Genomic DNA, 17,974 nt, shown 5'->3' with positions numbered 1-17,974 from the left:
AACAAGCAGAACTCTCATTTTACATTCCTACCAACAGTTGGTAGGAATGTAAAAGGGTGCAGTGCATTTGAATGTTGTTCCCCAAAAAGATATGTCCGAATCCAAAAATCCGGCACGTGTGAATGTAACCTTATTTGGAAAAAGTGTCCTTGCAAATGTAATTAAGTTGAGGCTCTTAAGGATCTCAGGATCATCCTGGATTTCGGACGGGTCCTAATCCAATGACTGGCATCCTTTTAACAGAAAGGAGAGAGACATTTGAGACACAGAAACAGAGAGAAGAAGGCCACGTGAAGGTGGAAGCAGAGAAGTTATGAAGTGATGCTACCACAAGCCAAGGAACACCAGGGACACTAGAAGCTGGAAGAGGCAAAGAAGGAGTTTCCCCTAGAGTCCTTCAAAGGGAGTATGGCCCTACTGACGCCTTGATTTCAATGCCTCATCTCCAGAACTGTAAGATAATAAATTTCTGTTGTTTTAAGCCACGAAGTTTGTGGTAACTTGTTGCAGCAGCCATAAGAAACTAAAACAAATGGTCAAATCACTTTGGAAAACTGGCAATTTCTTCATAAGGTTAAACAAAGAACTCCCCTATAACTAAGCAATTCTACTCCTGGGCATTACCCGACAGAAATAAAAATGGAAAGACACTTACGTGAATGGTCATAGCAGCTTTTTTTGACAGAAATGAAAATGGAAAGACTCATACATGAATGGTAAAAGCGGCTTTTTTCATAAGAGTCCAAAACCAGAAACATTCCTAATGTCCAGCAACAAGTGAATGAATAAACAACATGTGGTATCTCCATAGAGTGGGCCACTAATTTGCAATAAAAAGGAACAAATTATTGATACATACAACAACACGGATTAATCTCAAAAATCATTATGCTGGCCAGGCACAGTGGCTCACGCCTATAATCCCAGTACTTTGGGTAGCAGAGGCAGGAGGACAGCTTCAGCCCAGGAGTTCCAGACCAACTTGGGCAACACAGCAAGACACCATCTCTATTTTGAAAAAAAAAAATAATTACGCTGAATGAAAAAAAGACCCCAAAGTATACACTGTATGCTTCCACTTATATGAAATCTAGAAAATACAGATGCATCTACAGAGACAAAAAACATATCAGTGGTTGCCTGGGGGCCAAGGTGGAGGGACAGACTAACCACAAATTAATGAGAGGGAACTTAGGAGAGAAATGTTCTCTATGCCAATTGTGGTGGTTTTGCAGGTATATACATTTGTCAAAAGGCATCAAATTGTACACAAAAATGGTTGCAAACGACTGTATGTACATTATACCTCAATAAAATTATTAGAAAAAGAGAAAATAATTCATGAGCCATTGGGCACTTTACATTTAAGATTTAAAACAACTACTTATACTTTGTTCTAACAAATAATATTAAGCAAACAAATTTTAAATGAACAGCAAATTTTTTAAAGAAAAAAGGAAGACAATTTGCTCTACTAATTCAACATGTTTCACAAGCAGAAAATGGAAAAAGCCTTGAATTTGGAGTCAGAAGACCTGGCTCAGAGCACTAGTTTCACCTAGCAACCAAGTGGCCTTGGGCAAGTCACGATTTACCTACAAGTCTCAGTTTCTACATCTCTAAAATATGGATGACACTAATAACTACCTCACAGGCAATGGTTATGGTTTCAATAGAGTAAGAGCTCCTTTGGTGCAGTGATTCTATTTCAGCCAAAATTATAATCCCAACGTATGGCAAATAATAGGTGCTCAATAAATCTTCACAGAATAAATGAATTACTTTAAAAATAAACCTGAAAGATGAGAAAGACATCATGCACAACACCATGAGGTGACATTTGTTTCTTTGCACTGTGTAGACTAAAGCAGAAGGGTCACCCTCTTTGTGCTTATCTTTAATATATTATCCACATCATATGCAGACTCAAGGATGAAAACTTCCGGTCCCTTATGAAATACTGCAATAACTCAGGTCAATATAGAGCAGATTTTATATTTTAAATCCTTAGCTGTATTGCCCTAAAACAGACTCACTTGTAAGATGAAATTCTATGAAAGCAAGAACTGTGTCTACGTTATTTAACACTGATATTCACTGCCAATATTTGCCTAACATAGAGTAGGCAGCAAATAACATGTGCAAAGGCCCTGAAGCCCGATGAAGTATAGGGAAGAGTGACTTTTAAGAAGGCCAAAGTGACTGGTAGGCAGAGAGCAGACTGTCATATCCAATGGGGTTGTGAAAGCAGGTAGGGTCCAGACCACGCAGGATCTTGTAGGCAATGTGAAGTTTTGCCTTTATCCTAAGAGCAACAGAAAGCCATGAAATATTTTTAAACAGGTGATTGGCAGAGTAAGGAGAAAGGAAGGGGACATAATTAGATTCGCATTTCATGAAGATCTTACTCTATGGTGTGCAGAAGAGAATGGTAGTTGAGAGGAGAGAGAGAAGGTGGAAGAAGAGTTAAGTTAGGGTGTAGAGTGAGTGTAGGCCAATCAATAGGCTATTCCAACAGTCTATTAAAAAGATGATGGTAGCTTGGTCCAAGGTAGTGGAGATGAAAAAAAAAGTGGGCAGATTCCCAATATACGTAGACAATTCAACAGGATCTGACTTTGGGAATGAGAGAAAGGAAAACGCTCAATGCTTGTGAGCCTCAGTTCTTCATCTGTGAAGCTGTGCTGTTATTTATACTCCATCTGTATAATATCTATCTTGTAATCTGCTGTGACAATGATATGAAATAATTTAAATATTGTGCACCTAATACAGTGCCTGACCCACAATAAATGCTTTTTAAAATCGCTGTTGCCATTATTATGGTCATCCCATGGAATGGCAACTACCAGAAGCTGAACACCAAAGGTAGAGAGGAGCAATGTAGTTAAAGATTCACATCCACAGTGCTAAAAGACACAAACTGTTATCAGCCGGTCACTGAGACAATTGTTCCAAAGAAACACAGCTGACTGCACAGATATTTCATCTAAGCCGATCTCAGTCCTCAGAGACCATTATGAGAAAGCACAGCTGATATGATCACAGTCATCTGAGAATCCGGTAAACTGAGGCACAGGGATGGCTACAAATTTAACCAAGGAATAGGTGCAGAAGAAGGACAAAGAAATGGGTATCTTGCTTCTCATTTTTGAACCGATCCAACAAGACTCGGCCTGCATCCTGAAGAGCACGAATTTGTAACACCCCCTCTAATGTCTCTAGGTCCCTTGCTGACAAGGCCCTGTCATCCCTTAGTTTAACACCGCGCATCCGCTCGCCATCAAACCAAGCCCTTCCGGTTCCCTGATCCTAGCTCACAGCGCACGAAGATCTCCAGGCCCCGGGAGCCCGACATACCTTAGCTTCGCGCTCTCGTTCCTCGGCAGTCGGGGTGCGCTTCATGCTGCCACTAAAGCCGCCTTCGCCACCGCAAGCTGCGTAGATCCCTCGCCCTGGACCCCGCCTCCTGCATGTAGTTCTCTCAGCGTCCTGCTCCCGTCCGGAGCCATTCTCTCTCAGAGTGGAGAAAACTACAACTCCCAGGATGCACGGCGGCGACGCCCGCGAGCGCCACGGGGTTGAGCACAGGAGAATTTCCCAGGTCCGACAGCTGGAAGAGCGTAGTCCGCTACCCAGCGAGCAAACAGGCTGGAGTCCAAGGAGAACTACATTTCCCAGGAGGCTACGGGGGCCTGCCATGTTTCTCCCGTGCTCCTCTCGGCCAGCCACCCGCCACGCTGTCGGCGCTATAGCAACGGTAGCTAGCTGCAGGGCCAGTGGCGAGGTGAGTACTCGGGAGGATGGGGGAGGATGAGGGTGGGTGGAGGTTGCGGACCCTCCCCACTGCAGCGCGGGCCGGGGTCCTAGGGTCCGCTCTGCGGCCTGGAGAAGGCCCTGGAGTTGGCCCCAGAGTTCTGCTCGCGTGAAAGCAGCCCAGCCCAAGACACCTCCACATCCTCAGGCCTGAATCACAGCCCGCCCTTTATCCCCACGTCCAGAACCAACTTGAAATGTTATATCCCAGCCATGAAGGTGAGAATTGATGCTGCTAATTGCCATCTCTATCCAGATCCTGCAAGTTGTAGGTCCCTAACACAGTTTGCTCATTTGCCCTGGATTAGGAGTTGGTAAACCTAATAGACCCTAAACCTCCTGAGTAGTCTATTGTTTGCTTAATTATATATTATATATTATTATATATTATTTGTTTATCATGTGATTACCTCCATAACTTGCTAGCTTCATAAAGGCGGGGGTTTTGCTTGCCATTTTAATCTCAGTACCTGGTATTCATTTATTCATTCAATAAATGTTTTTTCTTCATTCTTCTTTGTGTGTGTGTGACAGGTTCTTGCTCCGTCGCCCAGGCTGGAGTGCAGTGGTCAGATCTCAGCTTACTGCAACCTCCTCCTCCCAGGTTCAAGCGATTCTCCTGCCTCAGCCTCCCGAGTAGCTGGGATTACAGGCGTGTGCCACCACACCCAGCTAATTTTTGTATTTTTAGTAGAGATGGGGTTTCACCATGTTGGCCAGGCTGGTCTCGAACTCCTGGCCTGAAGTCAGCCGCCCGTCTCGGCCTCGCAAAATACTGGGATTACAGGTGTGAGCCACCGCGCACAGCCAGTCATTCAATAAATATTAACGTTGGTTCCCACCCTGTACCAGGCACTGTTCCTGAACAGCTGTGTGCAAGACTAATACCCGTCTCAAGATGTTTATCCTTTTTTAGTGGAGACAAACAATAATTTTATCTGATAATTTCAGATAGAGGCAGTTGCTATAAGAGATACAAGCCATGCATGGTGGCACGCACATGTAGTTCCAGCTACTCGGGAGGCTGAGGTGGGAGGATCACTTGAACCCATGAATTCAAGGCCAGCCCAGGCAACAGAGCAAGACCCTGTCTCAAAAAAAAAAAAGAAAAGAAAAGAAATAAACAGTGAAGAAATGTAAGGAAGACTACTCTAACATAGGATGGTCAGAGAAAGCCTGTCTGAGGAAGTGAGCTGAGCTCCAAAGATTAAGGAACCAGCTAATACAAAGGCCTTGAGCAAGACAAGGGTATGGGGGGGTTCGAGGAAAGTAAAGAATAATGTAGGTGAAGCATAGTGAGCAAAGAAGGATAACATGAGATGGTGTTGGAGAGGCATTGCAGCATTGTGCAGTGTTTTTCAGCTTCCACACTATTATTAACATTTTGGGCTGGATAATTCATTATTATGTCTCCTAAGCACTGTAAGACATTTAACATCATCCCTGGCCTCTACTCACTAGATGCCAGTAGCATCCCGCTTCCTTGTTGTGACAACCAAAAATATCACCAGACACAACTATTAATACTTTCAACTACCACCTTAAGTGAGTTAACTAATCTGTGTCTCAGCTTCCTCATCTGTAAAGCAGGAATCATTTGAGTAACAACCTCACAAGGATATGGTGAGACACTTCATTAATTCCTATAACAGAGCACTTAGAACAGTACCTGCCACATAATAAGCGTTCAATGAATGTTAACACCATCATCATCATGATCATCGTCTTTCTCATTATTTTTAAAGTGACCTTAACTCTGTCATGGAAAACTAATCATTTTCATATATGGGCCTATGTGTCAACAGGATCCTAAAAATTGACCTTTTCTATAGGAGTACTTCCAAAAGAAGGAGATGATCTTCCAAGGATTTGTCTGTTAGCTGTTTCTGTAAAAGCAAAATGCAATGGTTCTCCACCATTTGTGAGTTATAATAAGAGTTATGAATCCTCTTTAAAAGATATTGCATATATACATATACATACAAAATTTGGTAAACCATCTCTGGGTTCACAGACCCTGAAACCCCATGGACTCCATTCACTCACTCAACAACTATTTAATGAATGCCTGCTCTCAGAATGCACCAAGCTCTATGCTAGCCTCCAAGAATACAGAGCTGAACAAGACAATGAAGCTTGCTACTGTCTTGGTCTTTACATTCTAGAACCAATATCCTAGAGCTTAAGAACTCTGCCCTTTAGAGTATCTTCATTCACAGTTTGCATGTAGCTTACTAGGTAGATTGAAATGAAAATATAAAATCCTTTATTTTTGCATACTAGATATTGTGTGGACCACTTACATCCACATTCAAAATAGAGTTATTGTGGTGCATTTCTGTAAAGAATAGAAACTATAAAAATACCAGAATTAGCTAGACAGCCTGTATGTTGAAGTAGTTGAACCCTGGGTGGGACCTAGGCCTCATGGCAACAAAGGCAAGACACACACACAAAAAAAACACAAACCCAGTTGGTAAATTTATGCAACGAAACCTCTTTCACAAAACTTTCACAAAATGCACAGAACTGCCCACTCATTTGTACATCAAGCAGACAATTAATATTTGAGTAATATTGACATCCCAGGCACATGTGATCAGTGCTTTTAATTTACTCATCCCATTTACTCTTAGAATAACTCTCTGAGATAGGTATTATTTTCTCCATTTTTAAAACTGAGAGACTGAAACTCAGAGAGTTTAGGTGGCTTGACTAATTTGTTAATGATAGAGCAACCATTTGAATCAAGTTCCTGACCTGAGTTTTTTCCAAGATATCTGCTTTCTTTTGGAGGCTGGCGAGAGGAAAGGGATGGAGAGGAGGTATTTCTTCAATGATAATCTTACTTCATTTCCTAAGCAAACTATAGGAAATACACTGTTGAAAGGAACACTGTCTCCATGATTGAATGTAGTAGTACTTTTAGAATAGAAGCTTTCATCTTCTCCAAGCAGCACATGTGGACAATAAGATGCCCATTAAAGTCCTAGTCCCTTTTTCATTTTATTTGGTTCATTCCACTGCATAGTTAATGTAATAACTTGGAAAGAGTTTATTTGAATTTTCTTTTTTCCGCAGCTAGGCCATGTCTGGTCCAACTGATGAGACTGCAGGAGACTTGCCTGTGAAGGATACAGGTCTAAACCTCTTTGGAATGGGAGGGTTACAAGGTATGGCCAGCTGTTATTTATTACAGTTATGAACTTTGATCACTGACTTCTTTACTTTTAATTCAAAGTATTTCTGATACTCATACAAACCAAACCATTTAAGTAACTATATAGTCCTTGATTGGACTAAACAAAAAGATGGAGCATTTAGAACACATATGGTATTTTACTACATGCATCAATTATCAACAGCTCATAGAAAATGTACAGTCCCCCCTCTGTTCTGATAAAGAATTAACATAAATCATCTTTTTAAAATTCCTCACATCAGTAGAAACTACATAGAGAGTATCAAGCCTCCAAACTGAATTGCCTGGTTTAAATTACATTCAGTATTAAAACATTTCTTTGTGTTTAAATTTTATATGGGAGGAAAGGCCATATTTTAAGTGTTTTGCCTTTTAAGTGGAATGTCTCACATGACAGTGACTTTTTTATCAAATTAATGTGGATTAAAGGTTTTCTTTATCCTTTTATCACTTAGTAGTTGCTGTAGAGCTAAAAAGCACTTTCAAATTAAGAAAGAAAAGCACTACTTTAAAGAACAATTTAGAACAGAGAGCTGTGTTTATCTTTGTGTGTCCATTGTGTTAGCCATGCTGTCATGCATGTATCGATTATCAACAGCTCATAGAAAACATAAAATCCCCCTCTAGCCTGAGAAGGCTAGGGATTTAAGATACATTCCATTTAGGAATCTATGTACACTTTTTAATCAGAGCAGTGTAAATGGCCACTGTGAAAACCAGAAAAGTGGTCAGTGTATTATTTATTGAAAAAGATAAAATTTGGCTACACAGAAATTTTTTTTTTTTTTTTTTTTTTTTTTTTGCGACGAAGTCTCGCTCTGTCGCCCAGGCTGGAGTGCAGTGGCGCGATCTCCACTCACTACAACCTCCGCCTCCCGGGTTTAAGGGATTCTCCTGCCTCAGCCTGCCATGTAGCTGGGTTTACAGGTGTTCGCCGCCACGCCGGCTAATTTTTGGCTACACAGATTTTATTGTTAAAAGTAAAAAGTATGTGTAAGCTTTGCTCTGCAGATCTTTCAGGGAGTATCAAGTATTATACAAATAACTTGTAAGTGTGCAAAGCGATTTATTGGGTTTTGATACTCTATAAGTTCCATTCTTGTGCTCAGTAACCTATCACAGGACCTTAGTCTCTATCAGTTTGTTCTTTGTTTCTACTAGAGAATTGTTGAAAATCGACCTACTTCACAATGATATGGAAAATACCAAATTTAAGCGTCTGTGAAAAGAAATCATAAACACATGCTAAAGAGTATAAACGTTCTTAAAATTTATCTAAGGTAGTATATAGAGAAATTATTTGTGAAGTTTTTAAATGATAATTTTTAAATTTAGGGGTTTTTTTATTTGGTCTTACAACTTTTATAGTTTGTTTTCTAAGACACCCATAGCGCAGAAAAATATCTTAGTTATATTATGTTTACTAAATTACTCTTACTCTTACCTTTGTAAAAAAATAACCTTCGGATACTCTTTTAGTTGTCACAACTTTCAGCATGTAAATTCAAGAGTCTTTATTGAATCAGAATTCCATCTTATATTCTTAAAGAATGGCACTTGAATAAATTTTTGAATGGATACTATTGCTATTCAAATTCCAAAAACTGTATATAAAGTATTAATAGCAAAGATTTTTATTCTCACCTTAAATAATTAATGTAAACAATGGTACAACATTTTCTAAAGCAATCTTAATTGTAGGTCACAAAGGAAAAAATCTCAGATAAGTGCATCAGAGATTAAATTAATATCAAGAGTTTTTAGAGACTATTTTAAGTAACCTCACAATTAATTATCTTGGCATTTTTGCAGAAACTTCAACAACACGGACAATGAAGTCTCGCCAGGCAGTGTCACGTGTCAGTCGTGAGGAACTGGAAGACAGATTTTTGCGTTTGCATGATGAGAACATTTTACTTAAACAGCATGCCCGCAAGCAGGAGGATAAAATTAAAAGGTTATGATAAAAAGCTTTTAGCTTTTTTTCTTGACTCAGTAAAATTTGGCGGGTATGGTATTTTATAAACTTAATTGAAAACCCCACCTTGAATCTTATTTGGAACAAGGCAGGATGTAAATAAGTACATCCTGCTTATTTCCTGCTCTAAAATCTTGCAAACTAGAATAATAAACCAAAAAGATTATGAATGTTTATTATGTCTGAATTTGCTATTTAAAAGAAAAAAGCTAATAGTTAAGAGTGCCATTAGTATATCATACCTATAAATAACTTTTGGTTTAATATTTATAGTTTAATAAGCAAATGGCCAAAGCATCTGTTTTTTAAATGTCTTGATTTTAAAATGAAAGTTTTAAAAAGTAACTAACTATTCTAACTTGTTAGAATGCACGTTCCCTTAAGATTTGGGGTTTACTAATGAAAACATCACTTCAGTCTCTGGAACATATTTAACTTTGCTTGGGTTATACTAGATTCTATATTGATTTCAAAGAGTCTCTACTGTTTCTGAAGAAACAGTATTGTCACTTTTGATTTATGTGCAAAAAATCTTGGCAAAAATGATTTCTGAAGAGTAGATACTCTTTCATTCTTTTTTATTCAGAAATTCTGTGGCTATCTTCTGAAGGGACGGCATTAAAAACAAAGTGTGTTCAGATGTGTAATCATGAGCAGGTCTGTATTCATATTTATGTTCTAGGTTCAAAGAAAAGGTGAGACAACCATTGAAGAATGAAAATAGGGTTTTTCTGCTTAGAATCCATCCTAAGGAAGTAGTTCCAGTTCAGTTTCTACTCTGTGGACTTTAACAACCCACTGACCTGCTATGTGCAGGCCTTTTACTTTGAGCTGGGTTTTAGTCATGATGATGGCTGTTTTCAAGATTTGTGACTCACTTGCCTGATTCCTTTTCTGACCATTATCCCACACACATCAGCCAGTCAGAATGAGGCATGTAGTCTGCTATGACCACCTAACAATTTTTTTCTTTGTAAGCCTAACTGGTAAGTAAAAGAATTGAATTCACATCCTTGACCTCATTAGTAATTTGTCATAGCCAGAAAATAAAAAAACAACTGAATAATGAGCCATGTAGTTTAATGGGAAAAGGACTGAGCTAGGAATCAAGTTGTATGTATGCATTCTGTTATCTCTCTGCCACTAGCCTATGATATGTATGTTCAAGCCATTTAACCTCCTGGAAGATTATTTTACTTAGTAGCTACGAGAATAATGATCCAATGAACACTATGACCCAAAAGCTCTAAATGCCTCTCAGTCTCACACCACTGACTGTGACCTAGATACATGAGTAGAACTGTCTTTAAATTTATCCTTAAGAAGTAAATAGGCTGGGCACAGCGGCTCATGCCTGTAATCCCAGCACTTTGGGAGGCTGAGGCGGGTGGATCACTTGAGGTCAGGAGTTCAAGACCAGCCTGGCTAACATGATGAAACCCCATTTCTACTAAAAATACAAAAAATTAGCTGGGCATAGTGGCACAAGCCTGTAATCCTAGCTACTCGGAGGCTGAGGCAGGAAAATTGCTTGAACCCGGGAGGCAGAGGTTGCAGAGAGCCGAGATCACACCATTGGACTGAGCTTGGGCAATAAGAGTGAAACTCTGTCTAAAAAACAAAACAAAACAAAAAAGTAAATAGTTTATTTTCTATAAATGTAGATTTTATAAACTACCTTTTTATTTTTTAATTTTTTAATTATTTATGTATTTTTTTTTTGAGAGGAAGTCTCTGTTGCCCAGGCTGGAGTGCAGTGGCACAATCTCGGCTCACTGCAACCTTCGCCTCCCGGGTTCAAGTGATTGTCCTGCCTCAGCCTCCCGAGTAGCTGGGATCACAGGCGCCTGCCACCACACCTGGCTAATTTTTATGTTTTAGTAGAGACGGGGTTTCACCATGTTGGCCAGGCTGGTCTCAAATGAACTCCAGACCTCAGGTGATCCGCCCGCCTTGGCCTCCCAAAGTGTTGGGATTACAGCCATGAGCCACCTTGTCTAGCCAAAACTACCTTTTTAAATAAGCACTCAGACTTTGCCAGATCACATATGATTCATTAATATGATAAAATAATCAAATCCAACAAATGGAATGTATGGCTATTACGAGACAAACAGATGCAATCATATTTCTTGACAAAGTTTATTTGAATATCATTTGAAGAATTTGAAGATACCCTGCCTTAAAAATTAGGGTCATTTATTTTTATCTGGGTGTTAACTGCCTTTTTATATTAAATCTGTGTCTTTCTTTTGAATGTAATCTATATCTATGTGTGAAAGTCTCTCTGTAGCAGAAAATTCAGATATTTAGGTTGATATCTCATTCGTATGACAACCTTACTTTTGTGCACAGGCCATTGGGTGGGGCTTAGGTCCCTAAACTCATTAAAGGGCTAGGTAGAGTGTGTGGCCCTCTTGGACTGTGATACCTGGCCAAATTTCCCAGTGATATATCATTCTCGGAATTAGGTGGAAAAGGAACTAATCCATTGATTATTTTACTAGAGTGTTTGTGGTACTCTTGGATCTTGGTTTTTATTATCCTGTATCCTTTATAAAGCATGCTTAATGGATGTGCCTCAAGGGAAAGAGAAAACAATCTTAACTGATTATGTTATGCATAGCTCTCCCTGATGCCACATGCTGTAGGCCGAGTAGCCAGAGTGTGGATAGACATGTATTACTACCGCATTTACAGCGGACTCTGCTTAGGGCAGAAAAAAGGTTGTTCTATGACATCCCAAAGCTATTAAGGATTTTTTTATTTCACTTTTGTTCCCTTAAGTAAAAGCTTCTGTCCATAACCACGCTAAAATAAAGCAAAACCCATTTAAAGAAAAATGAAGTGTGTTTGTATTTTCAATCTCCTGTCTGGGTCTTTATAAAAATAGATTCACTATAAACTAGAATCAGCTATTGAAGATGTGCGACCAATTTTGTAAAGTCTTGAACTTGTGTCTCTCATCAAAGCCACCTTTTCTTTCTTGTCCTGCCAAGATTTTTCCATTCACTGTCAGGCATGTTTTCCGTACGTGTATATTACATCACCCCCATGTGCCCTTTCTGTCTTTTGTTCTTTCTAACCAGTTTTTATCAAAACTTAAAAGAATCAAAGGTATAAACTCCTGAGATGTCAAAAGCACAATTTATGTCCAAATTTAAAGATAGTATTAAAATGATACTTTTGCATCTAATTATTTTTTACCATTAAACACAAGTGTTTCTTGAGCACTAAGCAACATTTATTGGTGCATTTTGGTTTCTTTTGAATTTTTCATTGGGCTTTATATGTGTGCATTTATGCATTCTAACATTTTTATATTTATAGTGTGTCTTAATCCTGGAGAAACTGAAAACAATATCTTACCTAAATGCTGCACAGTCTTAACACACTTTTCAAAAGTTTTAACTTACTGTGGATTGCAGATATAACCCACCACATCCACAATCTGTAACCACACTTAAGTGCGTACAGCATTCCTATATAAGGTCATGCGTTAAAAATTGCATTTCAGGAACATATGGAGTAAATATGTGTCCTCTCTTTACTAACCTTAAATGATAAGCCTTAGGAAACTGTTATTTGTCAGTGCTATAAAGCAGATTGTTGCCCAGTGGTTTCAATTATCATCAAAGGATTCTTCACAGGCAGTAATAGTTACATCAAAACCTGAAATTTATTATTCAGGTTCTGCACTGAAGTCTTCACAGTGATTATGTTCCTTTCAACAGAATGCATTTTATGCTGACTTCTCACATTCCTTTTCATCTTTTTATTATTTCCCCAGAATGGCCACCAAGTTAATACGGCTAGTTAATGACAAGAAAAGATATGAGCGGGTTGGTGGCGGCCCCAAGCGGCTGGGACGAGATGTGGAAATGGAAGAAATGATTGAGCAGCTGCAAGAGAAAGTTCATGAGCTTGAAAAACAAAATGAAGCCCTCAAAAACAGACTGATTTCAGCCAAACAGCAACTTCAAACCCAGGGTTACAGGCAAACTCCATACAATAATGTACAATCTCGTATTAACACTGGGCGTAGAAAAGCAAATGAAAATGCTGGTTTACAGGAATGCCCCAGGAAAGGTAAAACAAAGCTTACGTTAAATCTAAACTGAAGTCCTACTAGATTGTTTAACACAAAAAAACCCACAAAGTTTTACTTCTGTATTATTCATGCTTTTAAGTGTCTTTAGGAAGAGAAAAATAATTTTTGATTTTCTCTTTGATAAAATAGTATTGTCAGTGAAGATTATTTAAGAATCACTAGATCAGTCTCAAATTTGTTTAGTAAAAACATTCCACATAACCTTAATGTAAGAGACGTGTGAAACTAAGTAAAATGAGTTGAATTGAGTTTGGATTAAACTCACTGAGTGAGTGAGTTAAACCCACAATTGAGTGGGTTAAACCCACTGTACTCAGGCAGGTGGGGAAACTAGCTAGTTTGCTTACATATGACCACATTTACTGTATTGAGTGATCACATTTAAGTTCTTCATCCAAAGACCTTTTCAAAAATTTGCAAAAGTGTTGAAATCTTTCTCATTGGATGGCGGTAGCATGACATGGCATGTGCATGTAACCAGGGGTTTAAAAAGTTGGATCCTTATTTCTACACTTACTAGCTGGTGACCTTAGACAAGTCTCCTAATCAATCTGACCCTGAGTTTTCTTTACATGTAAAGTAAAAGGATTGAAACAAGTAACGATAAAGGTCTCTTCCATCTCTAAAAATGATCATAGGCCAATCACTTTATTCACTTTAAAAATTAATAACCTAAAATGTACCCAAGTTGCAAAGTAGTTCAATTGTGTAGACAAGACTCAATATAGAACATAAATATTTCTAATAAATATTTTCAATTCTCTTCACCCACAGAGAAACTTTATTATAATGGAACCACAATTCAATAAATATCTTAAGTAACGTTTTTAAAATTTCAACTACTAGGAAAGGAAATTAGGTTTTAGCTCTACTTGGTTTTTGTTTAGAATATAGTTTACATAAAGACCAAACATTTTTAGGGATATAAAGTAGCATGTAAAACTGTAGTTTCAATTCTTTGAGAAATAAAAAAAAAAAAAAAAAAAAAAAAAAAAAAAAAAACCCACTATGAACAGAAAGGGAGAAAAATTTGTTGTAGTTTGCTCTCGAAGCCAAAATGTTAGCACTATCGTTTCCCTAGATAGAGTTCCTTTGAAGTCAATAAGGCCTCCACACAGGCAGGAGGCAGCTGCAGGATGAAAGGGCTTGGCTACTCCTAGCTATGTGAGATTGGCAGTAGACTCTGAATACAACTAAAGTAAGCATAATGAATTATAAATCAGAAAGTACATTCTGCCACTGAGTAACGTTTTTACATGGAAGATAATACTGACCTCAGCCTCATTTTCCCCATCTATAAAATGGAGTGATAATAATCCAGCTTAGGTAAGAGATCAGGAGATGGTGGCTCCCACAATAATATATTTTACCTTTAAAGTGACCTATCCTCTCTGAACCTTAGTTTTGCCATCTGGAACTGGAACTGGGCAAGATGATCTCTAAAGTCTACAAGATCTTTTATACTAAATAAAAATAATGTTGAAGCTAGGCACAATGGTGTACGCCTAAAGTCCTCGAGAAGCTGAGGTGGGAAGATTACTTGAGCCCAGGAGTTTGAGTCCAGCCTGGGTGACGTAGTGAGACACTGTCTCTAAAAATAAGTGAGTCTAGGCTGGGCGCAGTGACTCACGCCTATAATCCCAGCACTTTGGGAAGTCAAGGCGGGCAGATCACAAGGTCAGGAGATCGAGACCATCCTGGCCAACACGGTGAAACCCCATCTCTACTAAAAATACAAAAACTTAGCTGGGCTTGGTGGCACACACCTGTAATCCCAGCTACTCGGGAAGCTGAGGCAGGAGAATCACTCGAACCTGGGAGGCAGAGGTTGCAGTGAGCCAAGATTGCACCATTGCACTCCATCCTGGACGACAGAGGAGACTTGGTCTCAAAAATAAATAAATAAGTTTATAATGCCCAGATTTTACATTAAATCTAAACTGAAGTCTTATTAGTTCATTTAACACAAAAAAACAAAGTTTTGTTTCTGTATTATTCATGCTTTTAAGTGTCTTTAGGAAGAGAAAAATAAGTTTTGACTTTCTCTTTGATAAAATCATAATATTGTCAATGTTAATTAAAATGGCAAGCTAATCTACTGCTATAAATTGCTGTGCAGACAGGAGAGTTTGCTAGAATTTTCTCCCTATAGCGAAATTAAGAGCCACAGATCAGCAGACTCTTAAAAACATGACTACATACTTTAATTTCTCCTTACATTTGTACTCTCTTGGTGATTCAGACCTTTCTCACTGTGCAGGATAGAGTTCAGGACATGGAAGTGACACACAGCATTAGGTAGTGATGAATACTTTCTTAATCCGTCTTTATGAGTAAACCTGAAGCATCGTTACCAAAACTGACACCTGAACAGGCTCTCCAGGACTACCTTTGAGGCTGAGACAGGCCAGACTTGTCAGGAAAATATCTCAGCCTGGGATGGCTGGCTAAGAACCCTAAAACCCCTCTCTGGCCACAAGCAACCTTTACCATCAAGCTGCTATACAAATACTACTGTTTGCTGTTTGTGCCTTGCCAGGATAAAGGATGGAAAGCACTGGCTAAATATGTGATCAATGTAATATAGAAACAATACTTATTGTGAGGAACCAATGGAACAAAGATTTTTGTAAAGCAAAGGTTTTGAAATGTAACCATTGGTAGAGAGTAGAATGATAGTTACTAGAGGCTGGGAAGAGTATGGGGTGCTGGGGAGGATGAAAGGAGGTTGGTTAATGGGGACATAGATACAGTTAGATAGAAAGAATAAGAAAAAGTTCTAGTGTTTTATAGCACAGTAGAGTGTCTATAGGCAACAACAGCATACTGAATATTTAAAAATATCCAGAAGAGATTTGAAATGTTCCCAACACAAATGATAAATGGTCAAGGTGATGGATATCCTAAATACCCTGATTGGATCATTACACATTGTATTCATGCATCAAAATACCACATGTATCCCAATGATATGTACAAATATTATGTATCAATCTTTAAAAGGTTATATATATATATATATATATATATATATATAGCCATTGGCAAATCACCATGAGACTGTAAGTTTTAAGATATGTTTTGATTATTTTTTATTTCCACTAGTAATGTTGAATTTTTTCATGATATATGTAGGAAAATCGTAAGAATTAGCATTACTGCCAAAATAATACAATTGGCAAATTCTAACACAGTAAACTATTTTAATGTTTTAGGCAGAGCCTTTTCTGTTCTTCAGGATTACAGCAATAGATATTGACTACTTTGGAAAGAGCGAGTAATAGTTCCATTATTCTAGTTAAAATTCTCTTTTTTCCTTTTTTTAAATTTTCTCTTTACTGAGAATATGCAGAGCAATGAAATCTCACTTTTAAGAAGTTAACTTCTCTAAAGGAGTAAATTTGTTGTTTTGTTCTCCATTTAAAAACCTTAATCATCTGTGATGCTTTATCTACCTTAAACTCTAATATTTAGTTATTCTATAAATGTAAAATAACTCACATAATTAAGAATATGCCTTATTTTAAACAATGGGACTGTCTTTGTAAAATTCTACAGATTTCTGTAAGAAAAATTATATTTTAAGTGCAGCAGGGAAATGTTTTATTTAAAGGAATTCTTGCGATGATCCATTCTCAAAGTACCTTTACGTAAATAGGGATTTTCTTATTGGGGTGGAATAAATCAAAATACAAAAAACATTTTTACTTAAACATTTAAGGGCAAGGAATATGAATGAGTAATTTAAAAATTTAAAAAACCGTTATCACAAACACTGGGGAAAAAATCAAGTTTTTATAACCTATTTACATTGTTAAAACTTGAATAGAAGACTGATTTATTTCAGAAATTACTGCAGGAGTCTAAATCTTAAGTTGAATAAAATTATTTCTAGGTAATTTGATTTCTACAGTAGATTTGTAAAATGAGCAATACTTGCTGCTGTGTTTTATTTAATGCCTACTGGTGGCTGAGATCACATATTCCCTTTGGCAATGTATTTATAATTCTGTGTACTATAAAACACATACCTCTTAATACTTAATAAGAGATTTTATTAAAGATATCCTTATTATAGCAAATCAAAGATCCTTCTTTTCTAACTTCAATTCTATAATCATATTTTATTACTTTGTTTTTAGGTATAAAATTCCAAGATGTAGATGTAGCAGAAACTCTACATCCCATGTTTACAAAATATGGCAACAGTTTACTTGAAGAAGCCAGAGGAGAAATAAGAAATTTGTATGTGTTCTTTTTTGTGGTAATTTGAGAACTTTGGTTATTGATAATGTCTTTTTTTTTTATCCTTCCCTTTCCTTTATTTTAAACCAAACCGGGCTATATGTAAACAGTTTGCTCCACTGAAATACAGCTATGTTCTGTAGGGTAACAACAGATGTTATATAACATGTTCTCAGAAAAAGGAAAATGAAGAACTTATCCAGCTGCCTCAATGGAAGGATTTATGGAATAGTCTTCTTTATTATAATTTTACCCTCAGAGGAATGGCATAAAGTCCAGTCAGTTAGAATAGTGTAAGATTTAGAGGCAACATTTTTATTCCCAGAAAATCACAGGTAATTTTTTTAGATCCTGAATCAATTAGCCGTTTCCTTGGTTAAAAAAAAAAATAAAGAATTGGGGAGTGGCATAAAAGTTTGGAGTTATCAGATACATATGGATTTCAGATTTTGTTTTCGTATGATTCTATGGCACTGCATTCTTCATCATATCATGGTTTCAGAAAAGTTACTTCTGCCACATTTAGCTTACTTTTCTAGTTAATCCAAGCCTCATGGTTACAGTGTCTGTGAGTTACACAAATGAAGGTAAGGTTCCACTTTAAGCCTTCACGTGGATCATC

At 37.7% G+C, this 17,974-nt stretch overlaps 2 protein-coding genes across 10 annotated transcripts in view; one reads left to right on the top strand and one right to left on the bottom strand.

The window, feature by feature from the left end:
• Positions 1-3,631, bottom strand: part of FTO (FTO alpha-ketoglutarate dependent dioxygenase) — a 408,367-nt gene extending 404,736 nt beyond the window's left edge. For 2 of the 5 annotated variants that reach the window (XM_054453522.2, XM_063655154.1), the window contains exon 1: positions 3,361-3,473. In XM_054453522.2, coding sequence (XP_054309497.1) covers positions 3,361-3,405 — 45 coding nt within the window. In that variant the 5' untranslated portion in view covers positions 3,406-3,473. Of the gene's footprint in view, positions 1-3,360 lie in introns of all 5 variants that reach the window. The other 3 variants (XM_054453520.2, XM_054453523.2, XM_054453521.2) reach the window with 2 other exon arrangements.
• The window catches only part of RPGRIP1L (RPGRIP1 like), a 104,182-nt gene continuing 89,720 nt past the window's right edge, over positions 3,513-17,974 (top strand). For 3 of the 5 annotated variants that reach the window (XR_010124465.1, XM_063655152.1, XM_063655153.1), the window contains exons 1-5: positions 3,718-3,787; positions 6,898-6,989; positions 8,831-8,975; positions 12,787-13,085; positions 17,250-17,352. Coding sequence is in view for 4 of the 5 variants with exons in the window: in XM_063655152.1 (XP_063511222.1) it covers positions 6,905-6,989; positions 8,831-8,975; positions 12,787-13,085; positions 17,250-17,352 (632 nt within the window). In the remaining variant the exon portion in view is untranslated. Of the gene's footprint in view, positions 4,036-6,897; positions 6,990-8,830; positions 8,976-12,786; positions 13,086-17,249; positions 17,353-17,974 lie in introns of all 5 variants that reach the window. The other 2 variants (XM_054453516.2, XM_054453515.2) reach the window with 2 other exon arrangements.

This window comes from Pongo pygmaeus, chromosome 18 (genome assembly GCF_028885625.2).
Source record: "Pongo pygmaeus isolate AG05252 chromosome 18, NHGRI_mPonPyg2-v2.0_pri, whole genome shotgun sequence".
NCBI lineage: Eukaryota > Metazoa > Chordata > Mammalia > Primates > Hominidae > Pongo > Pongo pygmaeus.
This window is presented reverse-complemented; position numbering and strand designations above follow the sequence as displayed.